This window comes from Entelurus aequoreus, linkage group LG23 (genome assembly GCF_033978785.1).
Source record: "Entelurus aequoreus isolate RoL-2023_Sb linkage group LG23, RoL_Eaeq_v1.1, whole genome shotgun sequence".
NCBI classification, from domain to species: Eukaryota; Metazoa; Chordata; class Actinopteri; order Syngnathiformes; family Syngnathidae; genus Entelurus; species Entelurus aequoreus.
In genome coordinates, this window is record NC_084753.1 from 14,983,222 (window position 1) to 15,002,613 (window position 19,392).

Genomic DNA, 19,392 nt, shown 5'->3' on the forward strand with positions numbered 1-19,392 from the left:
TTCAGATGTGAATCAAGTTTTTGCAGCACTCCGAGTTAGAATTACATACGAGTGTAGAAAGCAGCGAAAGGTTTATAACAGTGTGTGGGGGTTTATTTAGATGTAAAATAGTTACAATATTTGTATTATATCTAAATACTTTTAGCGCCCCTACTTTGGGGAGATTCACAAACCACAATGTGTTGGAAATTGTTCTAATAAAGTAGTCAAACAAAATTGTCTTTCTTAGATTTCCCTTTCATTGCAAATATGTAAGGAGTGTGCACCAGGAAGAGAGATGTGTTATTCTTTATACACTGGCTACAAGGTGGGGAGGGAGGGAGTATGCTCAGTTTGGAGGGGGGGAGGGATGGGAGGGAAGCATATGCTGCAACTCAGTGGAAAGTGCACACACTGGGAACAATGGTGCACTGTTAAATGAGCAATAAAAAGGCAGAAGAGATACTTTCACAGTCACAATGTGGACAAGGTCACACAGGTCAGAATGTGCTTTCTGCACAGCACTATTGCAATTTACACAAAGGTATATAAATGTTTTCCAACACAACGGGGGGATCTGGAATGTACCTCCCGCAATAATCGAAGGAACAATGTTTTAATTGTATCACTGTTAAGAATAATAGGTTACTTTTAAAAGGGGACCTATGATGCAAAACCAACTTTTCTTATACCTGTTTTTGTGTATTTGGGATCTGCACATGTCCCGAAAATGTTTAAATTAAATAATGGAGGCATTACAGAGATTTATTTATTTATTTATTTATTTATTTTTTATTTTGCCTTCCTTTATACTTCAGGGAAACAAGCCATTTAGAATGACCAATTTGTGACATTTCTCCCATTGGTGACGTCAGCTGTTATCTCCATTTCCTGTATGGTCAAATTTACCCATGTTGTCCGACATTGCATGCACCCTCTCCGCTGTTGCCATTTCCAATACACAGTAACTTAAACCTGTCCGTAAACTCGCTATGGAAGCGCAAAAAACTACAACAAAGATGACGTGGAGAAGACCAGTCGAAGTGGAGGCACGTAAATAAAACCGCCCACAAAACGGCACATCCTGAATAGACGGTCAGAAAGCGGCTTGAAGACCATCTGTAAAACACAATCTTTGCAACATTTTGACCAAAGAACCACCATTACTCTCCTCTACGTGTCAATCGCTTCCTTGACATGTAGAAAACAAATCAAAGTATGACCCCTAAGTGTTGATTGCGTCAAAAATGTAAAACTATTTAAACGATTTAAAACTATTCCTTTTTTTTTTTTTTTTATGGGAACATTTAAAGTAAGTGGAAAGGGGAAGTGACAGGCTGGTGCAATAGCACCGAGTTCTCAGGGGTCTCGTTGCAGCAACGCAGAGTTTAGACCAGGGTCAAAGTTACTCAATTCTGGCTATTATCCATCTGCAGATCATAAAGCTGAATGTTCTATGAACTACCACAAAAAATGAGATGTTGAGCTGCACTTCTGCTTAGCGGCCAAAGAGGTTCATTGAGACTTCATTACTTCAATGTGCTGTGATGGGCTGATATCGACATGTCGCGTGGACCACTATGAGTTGCTATCGTTTGCACAAAACTGCGAGTGACGAGAAGATTAATTTCCACCCTGTCAGGAAGGAAAGCGTTCAATACACAAGCCGCGTGGAATAAGTCCCTCACTTTCAATAAACACAGGCAATAACACACACGCACGCGCCCGTTCTGGCAGACATCAGTCAGGCCCCGCAGTTATGAATTTTCATCTCTTTTTCATTTTCCCTCGCAAGTTTCATCATACCGCCTCTCGCCGCGTCCATTCTCTGCGCTCCTTCACTCTTGTGTGTTTTCATCATCTCCCATCATTGCCGCCTCGCTCCGTTTCTCATTGCTTTTCTTTGGAGTCCCCCTCGCCCTGTCCCACTCCCTCAGGCCAGCTGTGTTTTTATTTCACACGTTTCTTCCAACAAATGTCAGACAGAGTTTCTGCCCTCTGTCTATTGATCCACACAGAGAATGAAGGCGAGGAGAGGGATGAAGGGACACTGAGTTTTGACTATGTATTGTTTCCTACCTGCACATTTGGTCCGCGTAATGAGTGGCGGTCCAGCCTTTCCGGTCCCTCCCTCGCCTGGTCGGGTTAGTAAGACCCTGATCTCGTACTCGGTATCTGGGTCCAGGTGCCATAACTTATAGTTGGGTGAGTTGACAGCATGGGTCTCCGTCCAACTGCCTGATGTCATGCGGTACTCCACCTATAGGAAATACATTACACATACATTGATCCACCGATATGTTTTTTTCAGGGCCGATACAGATACCGATTATTAGTAGTCAAGGAAGCTAATAACCGATATTCCTGTGCAGTAAAGGTTATTTAAACATGAATATTATACATCAGTAGACAGCTGGACAAGGCTTTAAGGTGGTTTTTTTAGATTATTTTTAGGAAAAGTCCGACCACTAGTGACATGTTTTGGTTAATTTAGCAGCAAAAAACATCATGGGATATCACAAACATCTTTATTACGTGTGTCTAAGAGGAACATCAACATTTGTATTTCCAAATATAAAAAATCACCTGGGGAAAATTGTTTTGTAGCAGTTTATGGATTTAATACATTGTAAGATTTCCTTGTAAGGAACCCCGAAATATCAAGAATATATAAATAAAAACACTTCTGGGCTCCTTCACGTAGCTTATAGTTGAGACATCAAGCTGGCTAAAATAAGTTTTTCCTGGATGTTAGAGAAAGTATGAGCAGGTCTGACCTGCTGCCTGCTCTTCTTTACTTATCTAATAAGTCTCCTCTATTTGTTATCTTTTCTGTCGTCTTTATGTCCATCCATCTTTGTACTGTCGTTATTTGATTGAATCACGGAACACGAAACCCACCGCGCTCTTCAACGAGTGCACACTCCAAGTGAAAACAAACAAAACAGAGCCGGGAAGACGCCAGAAAAGAAGGACAAAAACTGAATTTACCGGCAAAAAATGGGATGTTTTGATAGGTAGGCAGAAGAGACATACTGTAAAAGCGTGAGCGCCGTTGTGAAAAAAAAGGTCAAAAAGGCTTATGCTCGAGCAGAGATTATTACTATCTGCTTCACTAATTATAATTGTATATACTAATTAGTAGTAGTATTTGTGTATATGGTCGGGGTGTCAAGAAAAATCTATTTTCAAATATTTTGCGATTCTTATTCGATTAAAAAGAAAAGAAAAAAAAGAAGAAAAAAAAGTAATCTCTCCTGTCCAGCCACTTTATCAAATGTTTGGATAAAATTTTATTAAACAAAACCAGTTTTATTTTAAGTAATATCAAAATGTATCAGAGCTGTTTATTTTATGGAGGAATGTAGTTAATCATAGAACTGGCACCCAACGTTATTAAAACAAGTATTGATTTTGAATCGAGAATCGATTCTGAATCGAATTGTGTGGTGCTCAAAGATTCACAGCCCTAACATATAGTGTATGTGCTGATGTAAAAATAAAATAAAAAAATAAAAAAAGCAAATACCAATGAAAAATACCAATATATGTCTAATATCAGCGCTGATAATCGGTCGATCTCTGCTTTATTGGTTACAACCGCACTACATGATTCTGGTGGTTCATGCATTTAAAAATATAAAATAATAAAAGACGGTACACACCTCTTTAAGTATAATAGGACCGTCTCCAAAGATGGAGTTGGCATTGAGCTGAATCAGCAGGTAGGTAGGTCCGACGCCGAGCAGCTGGGGCGGGGCTATCGGGTGTGGAGGCTCTGAGGAGAGAAAAAGAACAAGATCAACAAAAGAAGACCCACTTGGGAACGATACAACACTGAAACAATGTACCAACAAAAACAATATGACAGTCTAGAGATATATACTGTTGTCGCAGTGATATAAAGTCAAATATTCAAAGGTATGCAGAGAGAACGACTCTCCGCTAACATTAACTCCTCCGAACGAGAGTAGTGCCAGTAGTGATTGGGGCTATGTGGAAGCCTACAGCTGAAACCAGGAACGACATCTGACACAGAAGAGCGCCATATTGGAAACCACTAAGATCCTGCACAGATCCCTGAAACTCCAAGGCTCTGGTAAAGGACCTGAACTTGAAGAAAATCGCCCGAGAAACGAGAACCAAAAAATGTGCTTAATCAATCAGTCAGAATAAATCGATTGCGTGAAACGGGTGGATGATTCATCATATTTTGAAGAAAACCGAGAGTGCATTATTTGGTTTCAACCAGCAGAGTCAGTTTTCCATGTAAACCCATTACAACATAAAGTCATATATGGAAGGTGGAGTTACAACTGGAACACAATGGTGCCTGAGATGGAAAAATAAAACTCACCCCCACAAAAAATACTACTTTTTCCAGTTGCCAAATGTTTTTCCCTACCCATAAACCATGGTAGACACGGGGGACATGGAGAAACAGCCGAAAAAAGTAACGCGATTTGCAAAAATGTGCCACTGGAAGCCCAACTTACCTTTAAACTACTTCGATTTTGGTATGAATTTTTCAATTTGCAAACCACAGGCCGGATAAATATGCTTTGGTAAAAGAAACATACGAACGTTTCATCCGCCCATTGTGTGTCTCGCAGTGCAGCCATTTTGTGCCCGTCAGCACAGAGATTGTGGTGATCTCCGGTGCTCATTCAGTTTGCAGAGCACAGTGCTGCCGTGAGCTACTGTGCTACTTTGTGTGCCTTTTTCAGTGCTTCTTAACCTTTTTACATTTGTCTAGTGTTGCTAACTCAATACAAGTCCAAAGACCAGAAATGGACAAGCGATGCATGCAGAGATTAACCAATAAGGTAAAGTAGATTTTGTTTTTTCCTAATTATTGTAACAAGTTAAGAAGTTTTGTGGTATCAAACTGAGTGCATGCACTACAGCAGTGGTTCTCAACCTTTTTTCAGTGATGTACCACCTGTGAACATTTTTTTAATTCAAGTACCCCCTAATCAGAGCAAAGCATTTTTGGTTGAAAAAAAGAGATAAAGAAGTAAAATACAGCACTATGTCATCAGTTTATGATTTATTAAATTGTATAACAGTGCAAAATATTGCTCATTTGTAGTGGTCTTTCTTGAACTATTTGGAAAAAAAGATATAAAAATAACTAAAAACTTTTTAAACAAGTGATTCAATTATAAATAAAAATGTCTACACACAGAAGTAATCAACTTAAAGTGCCCTCTTTGGGGATTGTAACATAGATCCATCTGGATTGATGAACTTAATTCTAAACATTTCTTCACAAAAAAAGAAATCTTAACATCAATATTTATGGAACATGTCCACCAAAAATCTAGCTGTCAACACTGAATATTGCATTGTTGCATTGTAATTAATGGAATAGCCTACTTGATTTGATGTTCAGTTTATGAACTTACATTCATATTTTGTTGAAATATTATTCAATAAATATATGTATAAAGGATTTTTGAATTGTTGCTATTTTTAAAATATTTTTAAAAAATCTCACGTACCCCTTGGCATACCTTCAAGTAACCCCAGGGGTACGCGTACCCCCATTTGAGAACCACTGCACTACAGGGCTAGTGACAGTCTGTGTGCATGTCGGCAGGGCGGCTGTTAAATGAGGACAGATCAGCGAGTTGTTTTGACTTTGTTATTCAGTAGAACGTTTTGTTACATTATGTTTGATATACAATACTTTATGTACTTTATATTGTATCAAAGTGTACAAACCTTTAGTAAAAGATGGACTTTTGTCAAGGCAGGAACCCAATGTTTACATTGTTTTCTTATGGAAAACATTTCTTCGATTTGCAAACTTTTCTATTTACGAACTAATTAAGTTCCTAAATTAAAGTTGCACTGTAATTCAAAATGTTGACATGGCTCATTTGAATTGTGATGCATCGTGATCAGGATGGCCAATTGATAAAGAGGTAGGGCTGGACGCTTATGGCAAAAATAATACTTACGATTGTTTTGATTCATATTGTAATCACGATTAATCATTGACTTGAAAGAATCAATATTCTACCACCAAAACTCAACTTTAAATATATGGTACCGGTAGTTGGAAAAAAAAGGATATAAATTAGTAATGAATAAACCACAACAAGTAAAATAATAGTAATAACAATAAAATGATATAAAATGTAGCAATTTAAAAACAATAACATTTAGATTTTCTGTTTTATTTGTTTTTACTTCCTTTTTTTACCTTTTACACTTAAAGTGTGCTTTTGTATCCAAAACAATTTAATAAAATGTATGTTGATTAAATGTAAAAATCTTCATATTTATTGGTGCAATACTTCTTTAAACAATTTTGACCAGTATTATAAGTCAATGCAAAATACATCTGTAAATGTATCAGTAAGGGCTTTAAGTAAAATATGATTGTGTCAGGTACTTTTTCCAAACCTTTATTTTGTTAGCGCAGTCAGACCGAATGTGGCACACCACGCTATTATTGTGAAGGGAGGAAGTGTGCTGTGCTGTGCTGTGCTGTTGTTCTCAGCTTGACGGGAAAGGAGACAATTTGAGGCTGTAAAAAAAAAAAAAAGGCGCCTCTCAAGTTGCGACTGCTGTTGTACGTTAATGTTACAATCCATGATGTCGTTCACAAGCAGATGATGTGTTGTGGCTGCATGGATTGTTCTTGCTAGCTTTAAAGTTAAAGTCCCAACTAATAGTCACACACACACTAGGTGTGGTGAAATTATCCTCTGCATTTGACCCATCCCCATGTTCACCCCCTGGGAGGTGAGGGGAGCAGTGAGCAGCAGCGCTGGCCGCGCTCGGGAATCATTTTGGTGATTTAACCCCCAATTCCAAACCTTGATGCCAGCTTCCAAGTTAGTCGTCGTTTCAAGTAACCGTCTCCACATTGTTTAGTTCAGGACAGGGCGGTTGCGGATATTATTTTTCCAAACCAAATTTTCATTCTCCTTATTGACAACATTTCACTTAAATGTATGTCAATTTCCCTGATATTCCGCGTTTAACAGCGGATTTAGTTTTTCGGCCGATTATGTGACTCAGTCTGCGGAAAAGTAAACGCGGAAAACATTTGCCTCACTTTTTTTAACTGAGTTTATTCATTATTGATTAGGCATAGTCGCACTGTGTCAACCATGGTAACATCCCAAACTTCTAGTAGACGTGCTCTTTTTTTCCACTCATTCGCTCCTCACCTCATCACAAACTCCGAAATTTGCATGCACGTTGCACTGCCCATTAATCGTTTTTTTCCCCCAATTATTATATTTTCATAATCGTGAGAAGCCATAATCGAAATCAAAACTCGATTAACTTTCCAACCCTATATGGAGGTAATATAAATGTACCAAATATTTGCTTGTGAACGGAGATGAATGTGAATATCCCTCGTACAGTAGCCATACATCAAAATTGACAAGGGACCTTCCATCTCAAGTGTGAACGCCTAATTGCAGGCAAATACACCATATACTCTTAATACACACTGAATAAAACCACGCTGCATTTTATTTATAAAGTAAATTTCAGATGTCAGCTTGTAGATGTTTTATGTATTAGCTCCTTTTGCGTGTGTAGCTGCATTGAATTATAATGATCGTAACATTAAAGCAACTTTTTGAAGCCGCATCTCTTCAAACGAGATCTCTTTTCCACCTTAAGCAGAAGACGCCGCGAGACCTTTGTTGGGGCGCGGCTATGAAAAAATGCCTACAACAGTTGCGGATTTGATCACCCTGTTAAATATATGGCGGTAAACTATAAAAACTTACACTCTGCTGCCTTTTCATTAGGCACACCTGCATCATCCAATACCGGGCTTCTCAACTATTTTCTGTTACGTCCCCCCACAGGAAGAAGAAAAAAAACTAAACTATAAATAGTATAATTTGTCTATAGAAATTGTTGAAAGTACACATCTGCATTGTATCATTTCTTTGTTGTTGTGTTAAAGACTGAAAAAAGAAGTGAACAATTATGTTGAAAATTAGTTCTAGACGGAGAAGGGGTAGGTTAAAAATAAGATGTGCTTTTTCCTACTCCTTTTCGGGCATGTGAGAATATGAAACTAACTGTATATATGTTTGAAGCACATCACTATATTTGTATTTTATTTTCATTATTCTTTTTTTCTCTCTTCTTTTTTGTTATTAAACAATACAATGAACAATTATTAGCATTAAAAAAACTAAAATTAAAAAAATACAGATCAACTAATAACGATGAATAACTAACATTGTTTGTCTGTAACAGAACATATGTAAAGTGCATAAATTTTCCAGAAATTCAAAAATAAATCAAATCCCTATTTAAACGACTGTAAATTCCGGACTATAAGCCGGTACTTTTTTCCTAGATTTTGAACCCTGCGGCCTATAAAACGGAGCGGCTAATATATGGATTTTTTTCCCGCTAATGCCCATAATGTTTTGTGTTCAATAGTTTGCATTAAACCCAAGCAAAGGACTGAAATGGTGAGTTATTGTATATTTTGGACGAGTTTGCTCACAGCAGGTATTTGCGGGTTGACAATGTACTTCCTGTTTTGAGGCCCTGAACCGTAAAAGATTTTTCAATTATCACTCCAAGCAACGTTTTTAAGTTTCAGTTTAACTAAAACAATTCTTACTTTTTAAACCGTCCCATGTGTGATGTCTGTAGGAGTGTTTTCATGCATATTTGTACGTGCTATCGTAATGTAACAATGCTAGCGTTGTTAGCATTAGCTACTATGCTAAGACGTTTAAGAGTGTCTGTATTAGTATTATTAACTCACAATGACATTCTTTTTGTATTGTTTCAGTTTCACAAATTCCTCAATAAATTTATCAAAACATCACCTTGGTGTTATTTAGTCTGTTTAGCTGATTGGAGAGCTAGCTTCCGCAGGTAGTGGGTCCATGACGATGACTTCTGTTTTGTTTGATCAGCCCTTTTACTGCCGTGTTACAGACATCGTTTTGTAACAAATAAGGCATCTAATTAAATATTTACAAAATCTTTTTGTGTAAATAACTCATTTCACAACTTATATATATGCGGCTAATAGTCCAGTCTGGCTAATATATGGAAAAAAAATTCCTTTTAAAATTTTGTGGGTGTGGCTTATATCCCAGTGTGCTCTATAGTCCGGAAAGTACAGTAAAACCTTTTTTTTTTTAACTAAGAAATCAAATGGTTCAGCAATATTAACTCAGAAGCACAATGTATAAAACACTAACCTACAAAAAAAAATAAAAATGTAACAAGTTGTGCTGAACGAGTACTGATCTAATGTGATGTAACAATTCCAAAATCATGCAACGTTTCGGAGAGGTATTTATCATTTTATACAATTATTACTCTCATTGAATGGATGTGTTGGTTCATGGCTAATATGAAATCCATTCAACATACGATAAAAAGACAAACCCACAGAAATATTTCCTGTAATAAAGACCCGCAGACACACATGCATTTCGTCCTCTGTAAATCAAATAGATTCCATCTGTCTCCCCCAATGTCTTTACTTTCATTATAAGCAAGGAAAAATGTGATGTTCTGCAGCCTTATCATGATAAAGTCGTATCTTTAATTGTGTGCACGTGGGTTTATTGTAGCAGCACTACTTTTAATAACATTGTGCACTGCCATCGCTTTTTCCGTCTCCATGTTTGTTTGCATTGCAGTGCCTTTGAGTGCGCGGCTTGTCAGGGAGAAACGTGTCTTTTTCGGCAACACATGAAACACTGTAGCTTGACAGTGCGCAGGCTTGAATCCCGATAATGAATGTTGAAACGGCTTCAGAAAAAGCGGTGACGTCAACAACGTGTCAGCTAGCGACGGCGTCAAATAAAAGCAACATGATGATTGGAAAATAAATAAAAACTAAGCGCCCGTTCGTCTTCTGGCAGCGTGTGTGTTTATCTGAATTGTTTGTTCCTTATAAACATGGGGAATATCTTAAACATAAATAATCAACATCAAAATAAAACGCATGTAAGTGGGTCATCATGGGACTCCGGAGAAAACAGTGCTGAAAGTAGGCTTTCTTGTTTTTTTGACATTTGTACAGTTGACCTAAAAACCTAGAAAATCATCAATAGTGTTGTGGTGAGACGGATTTGTTGTTGTCATCGTCTTTTCTATTATTAATTGAGTGCGAGTCCCTTTTTAGGGTCACATGGAAATGAAAATAAGTAAAACACTGGCATAATGTAATAGAGTGGGAAGGGGATTCATATGGCCCCATTTGTTACGGTTTACCTGACACATGAAACGTGATAAATTGGGGGGGGGGGGGGGTTGCACTAGCCACTTTAACCGGCATACGGCAGTAGAGGGTTGAATATCAAATGTTTCCATTTTAAAACCAACACAATATGTAGATTTGTTTTTGTTGAACCCTTATGGATCCCCTCAAGGTTGATCTGGGCGGTATAGCTTGGTTGGTAGAGCAGCCGTGCCAGCAACTTGAGGGTTGCAGGTTCGATCCCCGCTTCCGCCATCCTAGTCACTGCCGTTGTGTCCTTGGGCAAGACACTTTACCCACCTGCTCCCAGTGCCACCCACACTGGTTTAAATGTAACTTAGGTATTGGGTTTCACAATGTAAAGCGCTCTGAGTCACTTGAGAAAAAGCACTATATAAATGTAATTCACTTCATTTCACTATGTTAAATATACTGGGGAACCGAAATGGTCTCCGTTATAAAAGTTTTAAAAGATTCAACACAACACTTAAATCTCTAGACCAGGGGTCACCAACGTGGTGCCCGCGGGCACCAGGTCGCCCGTAAGGACCAGATGAGTCGCCCGCGGGCCTGTTCTAAAAAAAAAAAAAAAAAAAAAAAAAAATTAATTTATTTTTATTTTATTTTATTATTATTTTTAAATTAAACCTACATAGAAAAAACACAAGATACACTTTCAATCAGTGCATCAACCCAAACAACCTCCCCCATGCACACTCATCCACACCCACTCACACAAAAGGGGTTATTTCTTTCTGCTACCAATATTCTGGTTCCCACAACATAGACAACACATCTGCAAGGGACACAGTCCCTGAAGCACACATGATTGTATAGGCTGCTGGTCCACTAACATTTTCATTAATTACTATTTTTTATGTAATTATTTTTATATTGTTTTACTTTCTTTTTTTTTCCAAGAAAATGTTTTTTTATTTATTTATCTTATTTTATTTTATTTTTTAAAAAAGGGCCTTATCTTCAACAGACCAGGTTGTCAATGAAATTAGATTTGTTTAAAGGGTTTTTTAAACCAGGCCCAGTCCAGATAATGTCCAAGTCGGACTCAGCAACACACACCTTAATTCATGTACACAGAAAAAAATTAGGGAACACAACAGATTTCATATAATTTATAAACAAAATTACATTTTCAAAATAAGCATTTATGTACAGTCCAGATTATGTCCAGGTCACTCAAATTAGGGAACACAACAACAGATATCATATAATCTATAAACATAATTATACTTTCAAAATAAGCCTTTGAGGACTTCTCATCTTTTTTTAAATGTTTTTTGGCATCATTATCGTTTTCAACCATGTAACTTTCTAAAATGAGAAAATACTGAATAAATGTTTTAAAGAAAGTAATACTAAGTGAATATCTGTTTTTGGCCTTAAAAATAAACATTTTACAGAGTACTATAATTAAATTGACTAAATCATGATTGTCAATGAACTCTCCTAAAATAACAGAAACCACATTAAGCTTCATAAACACACCAATCCTTAAACACATTTTTTCAACTTCCACCCAAAACAAAGACACAATATGACAATACCAAAACAAATGCAGGGTGGATTCAGGCTCCTGACAACAAAATCGGCAATCATCTGACTCTGTCATATTCCATAATTTTAACATTTTCCCTGTGGGTAAGAAGTTATAAATAATTTTAATTTGAAAATAACGATTTTGCACATCGATAGTGGTTTTATAGATTAGTTTGAATATGGCATCCCATGGCAACGGGCAGTCAAAAAAGTCCTCCCATTTTCCATTTGTGTTGTATGAGGCAGCCTTCAAAGATTTCTTTATTAAATAAAAATTATATATTTTTCTATTTATTTTAGTTCCTTTTTGCCAACTAGCATTTCTTATTAGAGGTTTACAAACTAATAATTTAGTAGTTCCATAATTAATTATTTGTTTCCATCTTTTCCCAATTACTCCAGTTAGTTGATAAAATGAAAAGCTTGAGCAAGCATCACAATACATAGCTCTAAATTCATCATACTTCATAATTTTACCATTCTCATTGATAATATCATTGACAAAAATGATTCCTCTTTCAAACATATATTTCCAAAAGAAAGGCTTTCCATCTATTACAATATTAGAATTCATCCATATTAACTGCTGTAAAATATCGTCTCTTTTTTCTGGCACATAAAATTGAAAACACCACTATGAGTGGATTGTTTCCTTTATGAACCCCGCCATGTTTCCCAGCAGACTCTCTGGGAGGGGATCACTTGTAAAAAAGGATACAATTTCTTTTGATACAGTACATGTTTTTTGTCCAACAGGACATTTGTGTACCACTCAATGTTTAAATACATCTTTGGAACAATTGATGCTTTTAAAGACAGACACATAGCTTCAAGGTTGAGAAGTTTCAGGCCCCCATATTCATACTCTTTGTACAAAACCTTTCTTTTAATCTTTTCTGGTTTGCCGTTCCAGACAAAATCGAAGACCCTCCGCTCATAAATCTTAAAAAAGTTTTGTGATGGAGCTGGTAATGACAAAAACTAATAAATAAATTGAGGAATAATTAACGAGTTGGCAATAGACATTTTACCATACAAGGTTAGGGATTTCCCTTTCCATAATTGCATAATTTTGTCCAGCTTTCTTAGTCGATTATCATAATTTACTGAGCCTAGATCTTCCAGATTTTCTGGGACAACAACACCAAGTATGTTAACTGGTCCATCTGTCCACAAAACAGGCACTTTGCATTCCATTCGAAAGGACGTTCCCTTTAGATTTCCGATCCTTAACATTTTACATTTATCATAATTAAGCTTAAGGCCAGATTGCTGTGAAAATATGTCCAAAAGATTAAGAAGGTTCCGCAAACAATGAGGAAAAATCTTATCTTTGTGAATCAGCCTTTTCTGACATGAACTTCATCAAGAACAAACACAGAACACGCCTCACTGATGCACATCTGCAAGACTCACTCAGAGTTGCAGTGTCAAGTTACACACCAGAGTACAACACACTAGTTAACAGCATGCAATGCCAGGCTTCCCACTAACTGACAAAGAAACAGATAACAGATTTGGTGTCCAGTTCAAAGTGTGACATGATTTAAAAATTTGAGAGTTTACTTTTGTATTTTACATGAGTTATTATTTGTACAAACATGGTGCAAAGTAATTCATGATTTGTTAAAAAATGTTAGTGGCTAGCTAGTTAAAATGGGATATTGTGATTTCACAAGACTGTCTTAGAAGTGATCATTTGAAAATGTTCAATTTGAAAAATGTGCACTTAGAGAAAATATAAAAATAAAGTGTTGCATATTGATATTTATCTGTTTCTATATATATTTATTGTGAGAAATCATTAAGATGATCAGTGTTTCCACAAAGATAAATATAATTAATTATTAATAATAACAGAGTTAAAGGTAAATTGAGCAAATTGGCTACTTCTGGCAATTTATTTAAGTGTGTATCTAACTGGTAGCCCTTCGCATTAATCAGTACCCAAGAAGTAGCCCTTGGTTTGAAAAAGGTTGGTGACCCCTGCTCTAGACCACCATTAAATTTATCTGTTGATATAAAGTGTTATTTTTAATGTTTTATACCTTTTTTGTCAAAGAAAAATATGTTTAAATGTGGGGAAAAAACCCGAAAATATGCAATACCCCCCCCCACAAAATTTGAAAAAGGAATATTTGAGTTGAAGTAATTGGACTTTTAAATAGGACAACAATTGATAACATTAATTTTGATTCGTTGTTATTTTAGCAATGAAGTTTAAAAAAAAACAACAGGATCCAAAAAGGCCCACTAATAAATGTTAAAAATAAGTCCTGTAGAGTAGGAGGGTTTATATGGCCCCATTGGTCGCGGTTTACCTGACCCATGAAACGTGACGAATTTAGCCGACAGCGTGTTGAATATTTAAATGATTCCATTTTAAAAACAACACAATACGTAAAAAAAATTTCCTTAACCATTACGGCTCCCCTCAAGGTTGATGAATGTTAAAGGTACCGGGGACCCGTCATAAAAGTTTCAAAAGTAAGATATATATGTTCTTATATGTAAATATTATTTTGTTTTTTAACTTTCAACAATACATTTTTTTAGACCACCTTCAGATCTATCCGTTGATATAAAGTGTTTTTTTTTAAATGTTTTATTCTTTTTTTTGGCAAAAAAAGTATTCTATGGCAAAAACCCTCCACAAAATATGCAATATTTTCGCAAAAAAAATATTTCAAAGTGGAATATTTGAGGTGAAGTAATTGAACTCTTAAACAGATCAATATTTGATTAAATTATTGTAATTTGAGCAATGCAAAAAAAAAAGACGCTAAAAGGTCTTGGGGATCCAAAAAGCCCACTCATAAGAAAAAGTCATACAGTAGGAAGGGGATTCATATGGCCTCATTCGTCGCAGTTTAGCTGACACATGAAACGTGACGAATAGGGGGGGTTGCACTATCCACTTCAGGTGCCAGACGGCAGTAGAGTGTTGAATATCTTAAAATGTGTTTTGTGGCTATTCCAACTTTGACTACAGCGCCAGTTGCATTTTCAGCAGACTGCATTGCCAAATAATTCACCCCCCACCTTCCTCTCCGGAAATGGGGCCATATGAATCCCTTCCCGACTCTACGGTGGGTAATGTTGCATTTCTACCTCATTCCTGTGAGAATCCTGCGTGTGACTGAAGCATTAAGGAGCGGTACTATCCAGGACTACTGTACATGCAGTGCGCTTAAACAACATGTAGCATCTGTGAGCGGATAATACTGTATCATCTCTTTCTCTCTCTGACTTATCAGGTCGGCAGTGCGTTCTTCACTCAGGCTTTAAGTGCAAGATGAGGCAAAAACTAACCCAGATCAACTGTATGGGTTAATTATGACACAAAACAGGGATAATTCCGTGATTGTCGAAGAGAAAGAAAAGACATTGGCAAGTACAGTAGGGAAGGGATTCGTGTGGCGTTATTCCAGGGTGGATCTCACCTGAAAGTAAGAGGGGGGTTAATCATTTTGCAATGCATTCTGCTGAAAATTATGGAAAGTGCCACTCTAAAATAGCAACTGATGCTGTGGCCAAAGTGGGAATTGCCTTTAAGATATTCAACATTCTACTGCCAACTGGTGGCTAAAGTGGATAGTGCACACCCCAAATTCGTCATGTTTCATGTGTCAGGTAAACCGTGACATATAGGGCCATATAAATCCCCTTCCTCCTGTCGTCAGTCTTTTCTTCTCTATCCTTTACATGTAAATTATGGCCCCCTTTGTCACTGATTCTCTTCCCTAACTCTTATATCTTCAATTAGTGTTACTTAATTCCTTCTTCCTTTCCTTTTCTTATGATTTACCAACTGCATTCCCTTTACAGAATTTGAAAGAAAAAAGGAAATATTAGAAAATGAAAGTAATCAAGAGAATAATGAGCAAAAAAGAGCGACAAATTGCAAAGAAAAAAGTAACTAACTGAATGAGAAAAAGAAAGGCGAGAAGAAATTAAGGGCGAAGGAAGGGCAAGACTTACGGAGAAAAGAAAAAACAAATTGTGTTGGTGACCAAAGCCCAGTAGGCATCGCCGTCCAACGTCAGCAACCTTGTCAATAAAGTTTAGTTTTCCACAAAGCACAGCTGACATCGCTATGGAAGCCCTGGAGGACATTTGACCTGCACAACAAGCCAGGACGTACGTGTGTGTGTGCGTGCGTGCGTGCGTGCGTGAGGCAGTGTTTTGTGCCACTATCAAGATTCTCTCCACTTTGGAAGCACCTGGAGCTCCAGCTGTCACTATCACTTGGACGAGTAAGTACCTTTAAGATGAAGCGAGTAAAAACAACATTTCAGAAGTGCTCCATTACAGGTTTAACACAGTCGTATGGATTCATGCATGTTTGTGTGCACGCATGTGTGTGTGTGTGTGTGACAGTAATATTGCAGGATCTTTTTAGGCCATGGGTTGTCTATAATGCAAGCTGGCATTGCGGTAAGTGTGTACGTGTGTTTGCATGTGTGTGTGTCATGATGATGTGCTCTGTCACTGTGGGGACCAGAGGGCAAGACTTTCTGAGCTGCATTCCCACCAAACATCTACTGACAAACACTGACGCTATATACTGACATATTATTTTATACTTTATTATTAGTTGGTATCACACACACACACACACACACACACACACACACACACACACACACACACACACACACACACACACACACACACACACACACACACACACACACACACACACACACACACACACACACACACACACACACACACACACACACAGATACGCTTCACTCAAAAGTGTTAAGGCAATATTGTAAAAAATATATATAAGACAATAAAACAGTGGTTCTTAACCTTGTTGGAGGTACCGAACCCCACCAGTTTCATATGTGCATTCACCGAACCCTTCTTTAGTGAAAAATAAATTATTTTTTTTTTTTCCAAATTCAAGAAAAAGTTATGTTTTTTTACTGGTGCACAAAATGAACCATGCATGAACATCACCTTGTTCAAAGAACAAAACCAACACAACAAATTACACACCTTACACACATGACCATGAATTGATTAACATGGACCCCGACTTAAACAAGTTGAAAAACGTATTCGGGTGTTACCATTTAGTGGTCAATTGTACGGAATATGTACTGTACTGTGTAAACTGTACTGTTTCATATAATGTATTCTCTTCCTTTGCAAACTGCTGGTAAAAGTTTCAATCAATCAATCAAAGAACCTGCAAATCAGATGGAAAATTAGAGGGAACATTGTTTGGGGGTATTCATAATACGCCGATAGGGAGAAGTTTTTATTTACACGATAATTCGGATGTGTCTATACCTCCGTGGCGGAGGCTCCGCCGAACCCCTGAGGCCGACTCACCGAACCCCTAGGGTTCGATCGAACCCAGGTTAAGAACCACTGCAATAAAATGAAGAACTACGGGCAGCATCAATGTCTTCACAGGAGTATTAGGAGCTACACTAAAAATAAAACCTCTAGGATTAAAGAGATAAAGTAACTGCCAAGAAGCAACAAAAACCTTTTTTCGCACAAAATTTTTTTTTTTTTCCTCGTTGCATTCTAATTTTTTCTTGTAGCAACAGAACTTTTTTTTTTTTTTTGCATAAAATCAGTTTTATTCTTGTAGCATTCCACCTTTTTTATCTTAGTATTACAACTTTTTCTTGTAGCAACATAACCTTTTTTTGCATTAAATAACAGTTTTAGTCCTATACCATTTTGACTTTTTCCTTGTAGCATACTACATTTTTCTTGTAGCAACAACTTTTTTTCGCAACATTCTGACTTTTTTATCAGAGCATTACTACTTTTCGTTGAAGCAACTGAACCTTTTTTTTTTTTTTGCATAAAATGACAGTTTTATTTTCATAACAGTCTCAATTTTTCCTTGTAGTAGTCCAGCTTTTTCTTGTAAGAGGACCTTTTTTCGCATTAAAATTACAAGGGTTTTTTTGCAACATTACGACTTTTTCCTCACGGTATTACTACTTTTTGATGAAGCAATTGAACCTTTCTTTTTTTGCATAAAATTACAGTTTCATTCTCGTAACATTTTGACTTTTTCCTTGTAGTAGTCCAACTTTGTCTTGTAAGAGAACCTTTTTTCATATAAAAGGACACATTTATTCTCGTAGCATTCCAACTTTTCTTGTTGCGACATAACCTTTTTTCAATTAAAGTTTGTTTCGATTCACATAACATTTACTTTTTCCTTGTAGCATTACTAGTTTTTGTTGTAGCAACAAACTTTTTTTGTACAAAATTAGTTTAAAATCCCAACTTTTTCCTCAAATCATTCCAACTTTATCCTGTAGCAACAGAACCTTTTTTTGCATAAGTTTACAGTTTCATTCTCCAAACATTCCGTAATTTTCCTTGTCGTAAATTGTCTTTTTCCTGTAACACAACTACTTTTATGAGTATGTTCCAGTATAACTTCATGTATTTACAAAACTAACAACTATATTTAATACGACTTTAGTTTCATAACAGCATGAATTTACGCTGTGACTTTTTTAAAACTTGAATATACAATATTATTATTATTAATATTATTATTTTGGATATTACGACTTTTATCGCAACAGTGTGCCTTTGTCCGACTTTTTGACCAAACATTTATTCAGATATATTGTCATAGTATACAACATTTTACTTTAAACAGTATAATTTTGTCATATATTTTTGTTATTCTCATTGCAATTGTATTTTATTTCTAACAGCCTAATCCTTTGTACCCCTCAGTCAAATTTACAATTGTCTCACTTTTAATAATCTAAAAGATTTCCAAAATTAGAATAGTCAGTCAAAGAAGCACTGTTTGTATTTTCGGGGACAAGCAAGCAATGCATAATAATAGGCATTTTGTAGCCAAATAAAAACAAATAATCGATGAATAGATAGAAGCCTGTCAACATATTTGTCATTCTTCCCGCCTGTGAAGGAGAAAAACATCTCCAAGCGTGATCTAGCAATCCCAAGTCAAGTCTCACATCACGCACTTGTGCTTGTAAAAAATGTCTTCTCTGCTCTGATCTTGACAGGCCCAGCACACACAGGGGGGAGCCGTTAATGGCACATCTCTGTCATCTACATAAATATCAATGGACTGGGCCCGCATGTACCTGCTTGCAGGCAATCTCACATCACCCGGTGGACCAGTTTCAGCCTCGGAAAATGAATCCCGGATCAATGTCCCCCTGCAGAACATGTTTTATGCATCCAAGTCATATCTGGGAATGCACCTGCATTTTTTTCTTGTGTTTTATCAGATTAGCATGGACACATTTCAATTCCTTCCGCTGATTTCACAACGGGATATACATTTAAATATTGGATGAATATTTATATGCAAAAAAAGCCAAGAGTAATAAGCACAGCAATAATGCAGCTTAGTTTCGTCCATACTGTATACTGTCCTGCATACATATTAAAATCCATGCATATTTTTAGAGAGGTATAATATATATATATATATTCAATATTTCTTTGATTTCCCTCCGCTTCTCATCTTGATAGTTCTAATAAATAAACATGAAGTGGCTCCTCTTGCACATTCATGCGAGCTGCCATCATTCCTTCATTGTGATGATACTTTTTTCACATTCAGAAGGGATTAATATTCATTTAATGCCTATATCCCA

The 19,392-nt window shown here is 36.6% G+C and overlaps 1 protein-coding gene across 9 annotated transcripts in view; it reads right to left on the reverse strand.

The window, feature by feature from the left end:
- Nucleotides 1–19,392, reverse strand: part of ptprk (protein tyrosine phosphatase receptor type K) — a 213,173-nt gene that overhangs the window by 79,523 nt on the left and 114,258 nt on the right. For all 9 annotated transcript variants that reach the window (XM_062033962.1, XM_062033969.1, XM_062033961.1 and 6 more), the window contains exons 10-11: nucleotides 3,645–3,757; nucleotides 2,059–2,239 (exon numbers count right to left, since the gene is read on the reverse strand). In XM_062033962.1, the coding sequence (XP_061889946.1) occupies nucleotides 2,059–2,239; nucleotides 3,645–3,757 (294 nt within the window). The remainder of the gene's footprint in view (nucleotides 1–2,058; nucleotides 2,240–3,644; nucleotides 3,758–19,392) is intronic.